Source organism: Thermobia domestica, chromosome 13 (genome assembly GCF_964235325.1).
Source record: "Thermobia domestica chromosome 13, izTheDome1.hap1.1, whole genome shotgun sequence".
NCBI lineage: Eukaryota > Metazoa > Arthropoda > Insecta > Zygentoma > Lepismatidae > Thermobia > Thermobia domestica.
The window spans coordinates 71,526,264-71,540,783 of NC_137466.1; the positions used below are offsets into that span (position 1 = coordinate 71,526,264).

At 32.8% G+C, this 14,520-nt stretch overlaps 1 protein-coding gene across 12 annotated transcripts in view; it reads left to right on the top strand.

Moving 5' to 3' along the window:
• Positions 1 to 14,520, top strand: part of unc79 (UNC-79 domain-containing protein) — a 272,091-nt gene that overhangs the window by 159,480 nt on the left and 98,091 nt on the right. For 11 of the 12 annotated variants that reach the window (XR_014127995.1, XM_081735890.1, XM_081735895.1 and 8 more), the window contains exons 27-30: positions 487 to 608; positions 2,832 to 3,057; positions 9,297 to 9,438; positions 13,361 to 13,613. Coding sequence is in view for 11 of the 12 variants with exons in the window: in XM_081735890.1 (XP_081592016.1) it covers positions 487 to 608; positions 2,832 to 3,057; positions 9,297 to 9,438; positions 13,361 to 13,613 (743 nt within the window). In the remaining variant the exon portion in view is untranslated. Of the gene's footprint in view, positions 1 to 486; positions 609 to 2,831; positions 3,058 to 9,296; positions 9,439 to 13,360; positions 13,614 to 14,520 lie in introns of those variants that run through there. The other variant, XM_081735896.1, reaches the window with a different exon arrangement.

The following is a 14,520-nucleotide window of genomic DNA, read 5'->3' on the forward strand; positions in this document are numbered from 1 at the left end:
GTTTTAGTGTTGCAGAAAGAATTAACAAAATAGATTTAGGATATGTTACAATCGTAACGTGTTGACTATTTCCTGTGAAAAACACAAGTGATTTGCTACTACTAATTACAAAATTATTATCTCGAGGGAGAGGTAATGATACAGTATTGAATAAAGCTAAAGCAAGTAGTATATAACATTGTCATATGCATCATATGTAATATTCATAATTGAAAATATTAGCAATAGCAAAATGAAAGCAACAAAGTTTACTTTTCGGTAAGGTAAGTACATCAAAATATAACTATATAGAAGTCCTAAAGAGCAGCGTTGATTAAAATTCCAAAGTTAAACCACTTAGAATTTTCCAGATTTCTTTTATACTTTACATATATAGAAGAGAAAATAAATCATCGCTTCGCACTAAAGCTCGAAACGATTTTTCAATTCTTTTAACATTATTCTTAGTGTGAGATAGAGTGTACGGTATGATTTCCTTTATACTAGGCTTACCCTTCTGAAGACAAAACTTTGTCCAAGACACAAAATATAGTTCTTCGCCATTTGTACTTACTTTTGGGATACAATCAAAATGAAAGAGGATTTCACGTACCTCCACAAAGACTCAGGTAAAAAGTTTTGCGTGAGCATGCTGTCAAATGTATTAATTTATGTTGCTTTTTTGAAATCATTAATTATCTTCAGTTATTGTTTTATCATTTTTGCTTTTCTGTATGTAGAATAAAGACAGTAAAGTTTGTCGCAAAAGGCATGACAGTTAATTTATATAATACGCCTATATAGCCTGAATTTAGATTTAACAACTGTTAATTTTTGTCTTTAATCTTATTCCGTTGTAAATAATGAACAACCAAAACGTTCTAAGCTGTTACTTAGTTTCTTCGGAAAAACATTAGGAGAAATAATCATAGTGAGATACTTGCACATGACATCCTCGTTGTTTCATCTGTTCATATCAGATAAGTAAATGAAATACAGGGTTACCTTAAAACATATAGACAGTTTTAAAGTTTTAAAGAGACAAAAGTTTTAACAACATGACTGGAATACTTAAATTGTTTACATCCTGAAGTTTACATGGCTAAGTTACGAATGTTCTATGTGACTCTTCTGTAACACGACACATGTTAATCTGTGGTTCATTTTTTCCCACACACGTCTCAGCATGTCCATGTCAACATCCGAGCACAGACAACTAGTTTCTTCAGATACTTTTGTTTTCTTACTACGTTTCATTCTAAAACAGCGCTGTATGACAGTAACAGAATTTCTTTTGCAAATTAAAGCACGTTGAAAGTTTTTTCTATCTGGTTAGTGGCCATATTGCTCGACTGACGTCAAAAGGGCTCACATGATTCTGACTTCACAAAAATATACGAAAAGCAAAGATCAAGAACTTGAAGATTTTTTTCTATGGAACAGTACTAAATGCTCCCTGATAACACAACCAGTTTTCGATTTATAAAGCGTTTAATCATATATATATACCAATTTGTATTATGTCCATGGGCCCAGTAGTATAATATCATTGAGTTTGAGCATTGTATCATTTTAATTTGCATCTTTTAGCTATTTAAATGCAGCCAAAAGAACTTGACAGCGAGAAAAGAAAGGTGCATTCGAATTCCTTTGTGCCCGCTGTAGGCTCTGTTCTCTCCAGCTTTCGCTCAAATCCCTAGTGTGTTTGTGGCGAATTAAGTATTTCGAATTTTTGACACTACCCTATTGCTCAATCTCCTATAGATTCATATTGAACTCTGTTACTACTTTCAGCATTTGTTGCCGGTTCACAAAAGATAAGTCCTATTTATATTTTCAATTTGTCGTTGCCTCAGCTGAAATTTATGATTTTGAATATGACAAGAAACTTTAAGTTAAAAAGTGGCATTTTGCGACAAACGCTATTCTGTAATTATATTTCCTTCTGTTATATTTTAGTTGCATACATGTTTGTCTGCTGAATGTTATTAAATGTAGTGAAACTTCAGTGTTAATTTACTAAAATTATTTAAAAGTTACATGAGTTAAGTTCCTTCTTTAAGAAATAAATAAATAATGACTAAGTATAAATTTGAGCAATAAATTAGTTCTCTCCAGCAATCTTTTGTAAACTATAATTTAAAGAAAGGAAATAGTTTGTTTAGGTTTTTAATCTGCCGTTATATGCAACTAAAGGAGAGTGGAATTTCACGTCGAATCAAATCCGGAATCTTGTCAACTGGAAGTGAATGAAGTAACGAGTTATCGTTCCACATATTTGGGATCGCTACTTTATTTTGATTTCTTTTGGGTAGCGCATAATTATTTTTCTCTTATTACAGAAACTTTTTATACGATGTCCTACTTAGATATTAGAGAATAGTTCTATTTAAAATGCAATAAAGTAATCAAAGTAATATTTGATTCATGACAGATAAAATGACAATTTACGCATATTAGTTAGATGAAAATTAACAGAATGATGCACCTAGAGAAGTCTAAGGAATCAGGCCCGTAGCCAGCCCAAAAATGTAGAGCCAAGTAGAAGTTGGGGGGGGGGGCGATTCAACCATATTATACTTCTTCACCATATTATAGTTCATTTGCAAACCTACCGTGAAAATTTTAGGAAGGGACAGTAAAAATTTAGGGGAGCTCGCCGTGGATACAGGCCTGTATTGAATTTGTATGTACTATATATGCTGGCGCCATTATTGTGTATTCATATCTTTCTATATACAAGTAGTTTTCCGAAATTTATGTACTTTATAATGATCTATAATATCAATATAACAAAATACAGCTTATATTTTTCTTATTATTATTGCCTAACATACTGTCTTTGTTTTCAGAACTTCACCTGTATTCAGTGCATTCTTATCTACTCTTCCACAATTACTTGATCAGAATCATTTAATGGGATCTATGCTGCTGCCAACAAGCTTGGTTTTGTTGCAATATTGCCCGAGTCCTCATCATGGAACAACGGAATTCCAGCAACCGACATACGGACTATGGTTTCTGGAACCTCATTCAAGGAGAAACTGGCTTATGGCATTAGTAGTGATTCTATATAAGGTAAATGGTATTGTATCTGAATATTTTAAGTTTTGGGCTAATTATTAAAAACATATATCGTCGAAAGTCACTTTGTGTAAGGTTTTTATGCTAATTATTAGCAAAGGTAAAATCATTAAAAACACCATAATCAGGCGAGGAAGAGTCTGTAGTTAAACCTAATATTCATTCTCGGTTTATATTCGGACATAATGATGGTTACAAATTCTTCCAACCCCTTTTTTTTTCAGTATTTAGTAAAATACAGCTTTCCTTGAGTCGGTAAATGGGTATATACTACTCTTTTCTGAAAACTTGTTTGTAATAGTTATGTCAGAATTGCTTCGAGTTTTCAGTAGCAATATATATTTCTTACATTGTAAAGAAAGTATTTTAATAATCTACTGTTGGTAAGACTTGAGTCTTCATTCTTAAAATTGTGTGATCAGTAGTATTTTAAACAATAAAATTTACTGACTACGTTTGAAAAGGAAAAAGATCGGTCATAAAGTTTACTTGTTTCTGATACAGCAGAAAAATACAATAAATTCAGTGGATTTCATAAAGCAATTATTAAGCTTTTTTTTTCAATCAATAAATTTCGTTATATTTCAATTACATCAGTGAATATTCTCAAAGATAGTAAGGAAAGGAAGGAAATTGGTAAGTAGACAAGAAAAAGAAAGAGAAAAAAGAAAAGAAAGGTAGCAATAACTACTGATTCTTTTTCAAATGTAGACCTTTTGATACTTACCAATGTAGATGAAATGTCGCACGTAATCTAATAAATACCCTTTGACCCGTAGTAGAAGTAAGTTAGCTTGTATTAATTTTTATATTATACCTACTTCATTTAGAGCAACATTTTAGATAATATATCTAGATATAAATATTTAATTTCAACAAATAGCATCACGGAAAAGTATCAGCAGAAGTAAAGGAAAAATTAAATCTCACTGAAAATCTTTAATGAAAATATCTTCAGTAAAGTGTAGTGAAAAGTTGTTATTTTTAAAACTCGATCTTAGAGTATATAAGAAAATGAGAGGAGTATGCCGATTTTCCTTACACCACAACCGCACTAGATGCAAATTCAAAGAATGAAAAACTTTGGGACTGAGATGGTAATCGGTCTTATGTTCCAGGCTTACTGCGTCGGTGTGCCACCTAGTCCGCTCGAGAGTGGAAAGTGTATGACTGTTTAGAAAACGGATTAGCTGGTGTAGTAATTGGCGAAATTAGCGGAAGACCTGGGGGTCGATTTCTGACTCAATTCCTTCATTTGTTCTACTCTTTGAATTTTCATCGATCTTAAGATTTTTGAAAATTCTGTCTGAAAGTGGAGTTCAATCATTAGAGAATTTTAGCTATAGCCGTTTTGAAAATGCATCCTCAGATACATGAATATACTTAGGATTAACGAATTAAGCAAACACACTCAGCAGCGTATAGTTGTGCTGCTAAAATATGAAGTCGTATAAGTGATCAAGTACTTATTTTCATTGTTATAACACAATGTTTTAGATTAAAATTTTAGTTGAAGTGATTTAAGTAAAAACATCACGTGAGCTTTACATCATAATTGATTTCACTTTCGTACTTAAAAGAAGAAGTGTTGCTATTGAAGAAAACAATATACTTTCTGCAGGCGCGCACTTAGAAATTTTTCTTGGGGAAGGGGGGGGGGGAATACAATCCAATATTAAAAGCAACTATGTCTATATAGTATTAAACCGGTATATTTCTGCACCCCAAAAAACAATAAGTAATTTAGAACAATTCCTTCTATAGTTTCAGAAAAAAATAATAGAATTATATTATTTTTATGAGAGAAAGAGTACAGATGTAGTGTAAGATCAAATTTTCATGCTACACCAATCATTGTGCTGTCATATAAGTACAGTTGTATTGAGAAACTATACAAATGTATGTTAAGTTACGAAATTCTTTTTTTTGGGGGGGGGGTCCAGACCCGTTGGATTTCCCTATGGGTGCGCTCCTGACTTACGTAATCTTTCTTCTAATAAATTTTCAGCTTTATTTTTGATTGTTAACTATAACCTTTCTCATTGCTAGTTACATAAAAATGATGAGGAAATTATTCTTTGGTTATTTATAAGCAGTGACAGCGATTGGATGTCAAAACTGATGAATAACAGTTTTCCGTTTTAAAGGTTAAAATAGAATTGTAGTCAAATTCTGAGAGTAGTGTTCACTGTGAAAGAGGAACCCTGTGGAACCGCGGTCTGTTTAGTAATAAATTTTCGAAACATTAATTCTACAGTATTATTCGTGTATAACGAAAGAAAAAAAAATGAAAATGAAATCTTTGAGTTTAACGTTCCACGATTATGACCTTTAGGCTAAGGGAGACGAAAGTAAAGCAAGTAAATGATAATGGAAGAATTGGTGGAATGAGAAAGTGGAAGGAAACGGGAGTACCCAAGAAAACCCACGAGCACAATGTTATCCACAACAAACTTACTTGGCCGGGGATCGAATTAGGGACCCGACGCACCAGAGGTAAGCGCTCTACCACTGAGCCACCGTGCCCCCACGAAAAAAAAAATGTCCAAGATATATACCAGTTGTTAGATCTCATTCAACTGAGCAAAATGATTGAATGAGTGTAACTCCTGATGCGTAGTTTTAAGAAAATCGAGATAAACAAGTTTTTTGACCCAAAAATCGATGCTGTACAACATCCACACTATCTACTAGGATGAAACTGACAGTAGCCCCATCAAGCTTTTCATTATGATATGATCAAGACGACAGATATGGTTAATGAGATGTAGCCTAAAGTTATTATTAACTCTTGAACTTTTATTTTTGTTTAATCTTTGCTTGGCCAAGATCAAAATGGTTCCGGAAACGTTAGAGTGGCGTAGGTAGGTGAGCCCACACAGTAACTTAGGATTTATGTAGTTTGTGTCAGAAAATAACATACGTTATTGTGGATTTCTTTAGGTATTAGTTAAGATAAAGCTGGATTACATTAAGTTAGTTAACTTAGATTAAATTTCCCACTAGCTATGTTATTTTTTTAAAAATATTTTAAACAAGCTTCTTTTTATCCCCGGTGTGACCTCATGTGATTCGAATCCCACATTAAACTTTAGGTCCACATCTCATATAGTCTCGCTGCTGAAAGGGACGCTAAATTCAAAATCATACTTTTTTCTACATTTTCTCTTAATAAATTTTCTTTCATTGAACTACGTTCGTGTTTCTTCATAACATTTAATAATAGTCAAATATTACTATCTGTAACTACACTATTTTTTTCATGCTAGCGTTTTCTCAACCAAAGCTTGTAGAAATTGTTACACTTGATAACAGTCTCAGTTTATCTGTCTCCCTTACGAATTCAAATTGTAAAACTTATAATTTTTCGAACTTTACCTGTGTTTTTGTATCATTGTTTGTTCTGTACACATAACATCTTCCTCGTTTCTCATGTCCTTTACTTTCACCTCAGTTGAATCAGTTGCTAACAGATTATACTCACGGAGTCCAATAACTGATATCATGAAGGCTTCACGAAACATATTAAAATACCTCATTTCATACAAACTAATTATTTGCTGACCAAAACTATATATTTTCATTAAAATTCAACACGTGTTACAGTTTCACCAACTAACTCTTTGGCTTCATCAGACACTATGTGATACAGGATAACTGTACAATCGTATATACATGCAACAGCTAAGATCTTTCTTCTGATTGGCTACTGGCAGCAGCAAATCCCTTTCAACTATACTTATTTGAAAATTTCTATATAGATGCATTCTATTGTTGCTAAGTACACAAAATTACGATCTTAATTTAAACTAACATTTAATTAACTTAAACAATTAAGTAAATAATTACACACACACACACACACACACACACATATATATATATATATATATATATATATATATATATATGTATCAGCAAATAATCAGAAGAAATATCTCTTAGCTGTTGCATGTATATACGACTGTACAGTTATCCTGTATCAGATAGTGTCTGATGAAGCCAGAGTTAGTTGGTGAAACTGTAACACGTGTTGAATTTTAATGAAAACATATAGTTTTGCTCAGCAAATAATTAGTTTGTATTTATTTATAACAAAGCAAAGCTTCTACTTATGGAAAACCTCATCTCAGTTATTTCAAATAATTAAAATACTGTCCAAAGATGAGACTTATATTAATTGATAAAACATATCAAGAAATACTTGAAGAGAAATTCTCAGGCATAGTTTTCGACGAAAAAAAAAAAATGACACGAAATGTATGTCGCTCGTTAACAATAATAATTGATCATTCATATTCTGGTGGGATAGATTGTTTATTTATTGATATACTATATATGTAAATAAATTAATGTTAAGTTGTTAAGTAACAAAGTGTATTTGTTGTTATGTGTATTCTCCCAACGGTGACACACATACATTCTCTCGTGACGCACATACTACTTGTAAGGATTTATGTCGAACAATGGCATAATATTTACTTAATAATTTTTCCATACTATTTAATTGAAGGTGTGTAATAAAAGTTTACTTTTTCTTGTTGAGTAAAGCCTAGCATTAAGAGCTCAAATTGCGCGGGCAAAAAGTGAGGCAATAGTCTCCATGGCCTTGTAATTGCTACCGTTGATAGAAGGAAAGACACAAAACTAACCATTCTTCAATATGCATGCTGATGGCTCTTTATTCTTAATAATAATAATAATAATAATAATAATAATAATAATAATAATAATAATAATAATAATAATAATAATAATAATAATAATAATAATAATAATAATCTATTATTATTATTATTATTATTATTATTATTATTATTATTATTATTATTATTATTATTATTATTATTATTATTATTATTATTATTATTATTATTATTATTATTCGTAAGTGCTGTTTCTGTGTTTTGAAATTATGCGGAATTTTAACTATATTGATCGTGTTTACTTCTGCTATTCGCCATTTTTGGAGACCTTAACATCTTCTTAATACTAATTTATTTTAATTATCTATTTTTTTTTCACATTCTTGTATATTTGTTCTGATATTCACATTGTACGTCGTAACTTCCTACCTCGTTGCTATTTCTTTGTCCGCAAAATAGCTGTTAATCATATATATATATTTTTTTTTCATGGCCATTGAACGATTTTGAATTGGTTTAAGATTACACTTTCCAAATATAGGCTATATGGAATGGCTGCAAACTGTGGTATGTGAAGTCGTTTTCCAAAGTTATCCCCACCTTCTCTTAATTTTCTCTACGTAACATTTTTGTTTTATTGTATCATTTCTTCATAGTGTACTCACTAAAGTTCTCTAATAGAGAAAGTAACTTTAGTAAAATTAGATTTAGGATTTAGATTTCTGGGCTTTCAGCATCTATGGTCATTTAGCCCGTCATATGTGAGGAATGACGTCTCTCGACGAGCACACTATCCAAGGAAAGGGAAGGAAGAAAGTATTGGAGAAGGAAGAAAGCGGCCTGGGACCTATAAGTTAGGTACCATCCCAGCATTTGCCTGGTGTGAATGAGGAAAGCCCAGGAAGACCTCATTCAGGATAGCTGGCCTCAAAAAGCTTCTTACACTTTTTCGACCGAGTGCCCCCACCGGAAATCGAATCCGGGACCGCTCGCACCGAAGGCGAGAGCGTTAGCGACTACGTTACGCGGGCCACTTTAGTAAAATTACAGTATCTAGTGTATTAAAATATTTATTTGAAAGTAAACACAATGCTACTACAGTTAAAATTCTGAATTCCAAAACAGATAAAAAGAAATATGATTTTTTTTTTTAAAAAAAAATAAAGAACACTGAATTTGGATATGAATATCGGTTAAAATAATAAAATTTTGCAAAAAAAAAAAATCAAATGTTTTAAAATATTTAATATGTTCTATATCGAAATTGTGTTTGGTTTTTAAAGTGGCAATATCAACTTAGATCGTGAAGTAAAAATGAAAACAAATTCAACAGAGATTATAGAAGTTTCCACATTTAGACAGGTGTTTTGTTTTTTATTATGTGCAATCAAAACAATCGTTTCCTCCCCCTTCCTACAAATCTAACCCTTTTTTTTTAGGTCGTAGCTAACGACTGAGAATTAGATTGAAAATTCATTAGAAGAAAGAGCTTATATTCAGTGTATTTTTTCTTCATTATGTCGTGCTCGTTGTGTACAATTACAAATGATTGGCAATATTAACGTTCTTAATTTTTCGTATTTGTAGTATCAGTATGGTCAACAGCCGTTGTCTTCCCAAATTCCGAGTTTGGTCCGAATAGTTCTGAATACGCTGGATGGACAGCATCATCAGTGTAAACGTATTCCAGCTGCTGTGGTTATGGGACCACCTCCATGTCGATCAAGAGGTAATCTCTGTTTATTATATTGATACATGAGATCAAAGGTAAGCACAAAAGAATGCTTGTTTTGTGTTAGACTCATTTTATGCTTTTTTTTTTTCATAAAGGTCTAATTTTACTTCAGCTCTGAAAGTTTAAGAACAAAGAATGTTTTAAGTCGTCATCAACGTCGTTTTTATTGTTACTGTCGTACAAAATTATATTATGTTCTAGAAAAATTACAAATGTACCATTCAGATCCTTTAAATCACGTTCAAAATGTTCCGAATTGCTACAAGACCCTTGGAGTAACAAGAATTAAACATGAAAGAAAATTAAAAGAGAATATGCGTTTTAACTATCAAAGGAGCCCGCAGCTCTTCCAAACGTTCTAAGTGCAATTTAAATTATTTAAATAGGAAGTTTGTACTTTTTCTGTTACATTGTGAACAGTCATATTTTAGATCAGTGACTCTTCAAGCATGTAGTCAGCCTTGGATAACTTTCTGTAGATCTTCCACTTTTGATTACATATGAATATTCACTTGAAACTCCACACCATTTCTTGATATATGTCAACTTTTCAACACTAACTTTGAGAATACTGAGTTTCCCATTCTTGTTCTTGAAAAATCCTAGTATACTGATATACTTTCTTTCTGTTCCCCGTCTTTTTGGGATCAATGCTTCCCTGAAGAAAAACTAGAACAGTTTTAAAATTTGGAAGGTTGGAAGTTGTTAAACGAAGAGTTTATAAGGTATGCACTAGGCATAATTTCTGCAGTGGTGCTCCAACAGTAATTTAATTCGCTAAATTCTCAGAATCTCTAGCCCCTAACTTCACCTCTGGTAATGAGGAAAAGTGAAGTTAATATCATAGCTTATGAAGTTCCTCACCTAGATTGACGACGTAGATGTCAATGGCCGATTTTTATGAAAGCATCTGAACCTAGAAGCATTCTCTGCTACGTTTCTACTTGCGAACACATATCAAAAGGAATTAATTTCCCTTTGCCCTCAAATTCAACCTGAAAGCAGCTCTTGCTCCTGTTTCACGCGTTAGTAATAAGGAAACTGAAGTTAATGTTGGGTTCTTCATGAGATGGTCAATCTCTGCTCTTCAATATATAAAAATATTTTATCTTACGTTCAATGACTTAATGATTATGTACATAGAAAGACAACATTGAGCATCTAGTAGTTTGGCAAATGCAAAAAGTAAGGAAAACATGTATTTAAAATAAAGTGTAATGCCTTTAATTCCGCAGAAAAAGGTTAACTTCAGCCTACTATAATTTCAGCAGCTAACTGCATCCCACGCATTAAATAAATAAATAAATAAATAAATAAATAAATAAAAATCAAATAAGATGAAATGACTTCTGTGTTTAACCAACAGGATCCAGTTTCTACTTTGTATTCCTATCTCTGCGAGATCCATCGTATATTGTCCTCCTATCTGCGCCTAGATCTTCCTAATGTCCTTTTTCCAATTGGGTTCCCATTAAAATTTTGAAAGCAGTCCCACTTTCTTCCATTCGCTCTACATGGCCTTGCCATCCGAGCCTTCTAGACTTAATGATCCTGACAGTGTTAGGTAAACGATATAGATTGTGCAATTCCTTGTTATGAAGTTTTCAGAATTCCCCATTCCTGTCCTTCTTGGCTCCGAATATTCTCCACAGGCTTCTAATACTTTAAATACTTTCAGTCTGTGTTCTTCAAATAAGCGACCATGTTTTGCAGCCATATACCACAACAGGCATTATTATTGTTTTTTAGATTCAATTCTTCGACAGAGTTCAGAAAAAAACAGATTTTGGACTGAATAATAACACGAATTCCCTGTTTTCAGTTGAAATTCAATTTCTTTTTGGATATATTTTTGGTCTATTAATGTTAATCCTAGATATTTGAAAGTAGCCACTTTATGGAAATTATTATTTGATATTTTAACATATCCATAATTTACAGTATTACGGTCACGGTGAGTTTCCATGTATTTAGTTTTTCCGCATTTACTTCTAAGCCCATATCGTCATCCGCTATCAGATGTACTTCATCAGCATAAGCCATGACCTATTGAGTGCCATTCAACTCTAGGCCTGGTTGCTATCTTTGATTTTCCTTATACCGTATTCCATTATAAAATTGAATAATAATGGTAACAACGCATCTTACCGTTTCAAGTCACTCTTGACGTGAAAGCTGGTTGATAAGTATTTTTCTGCGCGGATTTTACTTTAGAATTCACTTAAATACATTTCAGTTACATTAATTAGCTTGTTCGGTATACAAAATTCGGTAAGAATGTTATACAATGTTTCCCTTCTAACCAAGCCATAGACCTTTTTAAAAGTCAATAAGTAATTGATGTTCCGGCTTGATGCATTCTCATTTCATTTCGAGTATTTGGCGAATGGTAAATATCTGGTCCACAACTAATCGATTTCACCTAAGTCCACTGATAAGCTCCTATAATTTTATCTGTATATGGGGTCAATCTTCCTAATGGGATATTTGAGACGATTTTATAAGATGTTGACAAAAGAGAGATGCCTCTGTAGTGATTACAATTAGTTTTGTCATCTTTCTTTTGAATTGGAACACTGGTTGATTCTTTCCACTCTTGTAGTAATTCTTCCTTGTTTTAGATGATGAGAATGGATTTGTGTATCTCGTTCCATAACCTTTCTCCTCCATCTGAAATTAACTCAGAAAGGATTTCGTCCCCACCCAGAGTTTGTGTTTCTTTAATTTCTTTATAGCGATTTCTATTTCTGTTCAGTTAGGCTCTGGAATATACGGTTCTGCTATGTGCGTTTCACTTTTCCACAAACAGTATATTTTGGCTACGTTTTGAGCAGATTGTCAAAGAAATCTTTCCATCTATTCAAAACACTATCCTTATCTGTTAGAATTGTTCCGTCCGCTTTCTAAGCGTAAGGTTGATACTCTTTCTCAAATTTGTTGATGCCTTTGTACATGTCTCGAATATTTTTGTTAAGAAATAATTAGATTCGAAATAGAAAATGCATAGAAGTAATTAAAATAAAAAAGTATAAAAATTATTTGAAAAGAAGCTGACCACATAATTAAAACACAGTACAGAAAAATGAAAAACATGTTACTTTTATTTCTTTTTCAATGTTTTACATTTAGTTATTTCTACTTTTTTTAAAAAAGATTAAAGTACTTTCCATTCATTTTTAGAAGCATGGTAAACCAGTAATACAGCACGCACTTCTGGTCCCAGGGGGCCCTGATTCGATCACAGGGCATAGAAGTTTGTATGCACAATATTTTGTGCCTGGGTTGCCATGGTTTGTCCCATTTCCTCCTATTTTTATTCCACCGATTCTTTCATATTCAATGGGAGGCATGGTGGCTCAGTGGTAGAGTGCTTATCTTTAGTGCGTGGGGTCTCTGGTTCGATCCCCAGTCAAGTGAGTTTGTAGTGGACAACGTCATGCTCGTGAGTTTTCTCGGGCACTCCCGTTTCCTCCCACTTTCTCATTCCACCAATTCTTCCATTATTATTCACTTGTTTTAATCATCATCTCCCTTAATTTAACAGGTATTTACGTGGGACGTTAAACTCAAAGATTTAATTTCATTTCTCTTCCATAATCATTTATTTCTGTTTATCATCCGTCTCATTCAGCCTACAGGGCATAAGAGTGAAACGTAAAACTATAAATTTCTTTTCATTTCATTTTCTATTTCTTTTTATTTTATCCCTGAAAATTACACTTGCAATTAAGTACTGTAATTATAAGGTGAAGTTCGCCTTTTCCTGTTCAAATGTATGTTGCGTTTTTTTCTTTAATACGAAGTATTATTTTAAATATAAATTTATGTACAATATTTAACAAATATACATCGACTTTTAATATTTGTCTTTAACTGAGTTTCATAATGCTATTTCATTCGTTCGTTTCTTTATTAGATGTTAGCCAGGCTTCCTTGGGAACAGATGGCGAGCATTCTCTAGAGAAATACGAAACGCCTCCATTATCACCAATGTTTTCAGCTGATGGTTCACGAGTGACAATAAGCACAAAAGGTAGAGCTCTTTTCCAGAAGACTCATTCCTTTGGTATGGTGACTCACTGGGAAGAAGGTGATCATGAACAAGAATCTGATGATAAGTTAGGAGAAGCTATCTCTTTATCTGGAAGGAAACTACCGCCTGAAAGCAGGTTTGTCTCCTAGTAGTGATAAATTTATCTTTGTAATCGTTGTCTAATAATAATAATAATAATAATAATAATAATATAAACAAAACTATGGTTTCAATAAATACAGAGTGGTATATGATTTAAGTTACAAGCTTCGGAGCTAGAAGATGAAATTCCTAACAGATAAAACAGACAAAAATTGTCTAAGTAATATGTATTGAAGTAACACTCCATTTAAGAGCTACGTGCGTCAGCGATATATAAAAGACAAAGCAAATAGTTTATCTCTTTGCTCAGTAGTGGAAGTTCTTCGGGACGTTGATTTCGTTCACATATTCGCAGCTGTCTGCAGTTCCTGTCCAGAAGCTGGTGGAAATCAAGAAAGGTTTCTCCAATTACTGGTATCCTTAGCGTATGATGTATAATCTTGAATTTACACTTTGGTTTTATATATCACAATAATTAAGAAAATATTTTACATAACTAATAATAACAATAATGTAAGATGCAAGCAAATGAGATGTGATTGTGATCAGACTTACACTGACTGACAAAAAAAAAGTTAAGTACGTGGAAGAAATGGTCCGAAGTTGGTGTAATTTTGTACATGTGCATACCATCGACGGGTGCGTAAGTGGTTAGAGTTACAATGATCTTTGACGGGTAGAACAGCCACCTGCGTGTATTAATTTTGTCATCACATGATTATGTGATTTCACTTCAGTACCCCATCGGACTTCGATGCATGCTCTAGTTCGGTTGGAAAGAGTGTCATACAGTTGTTGTATCTTCTGCTGAGGCAAGTTTGCCCTGAACTGTTGTAACTGACACTCTATCCTGGAGATTGTCAGTGGAACGGAGTTAAAGTCAAGTTGGTCCCACCATGCTCTATCGGAAATCTTTTTGGCCAAGGGAGTAACTCAACATC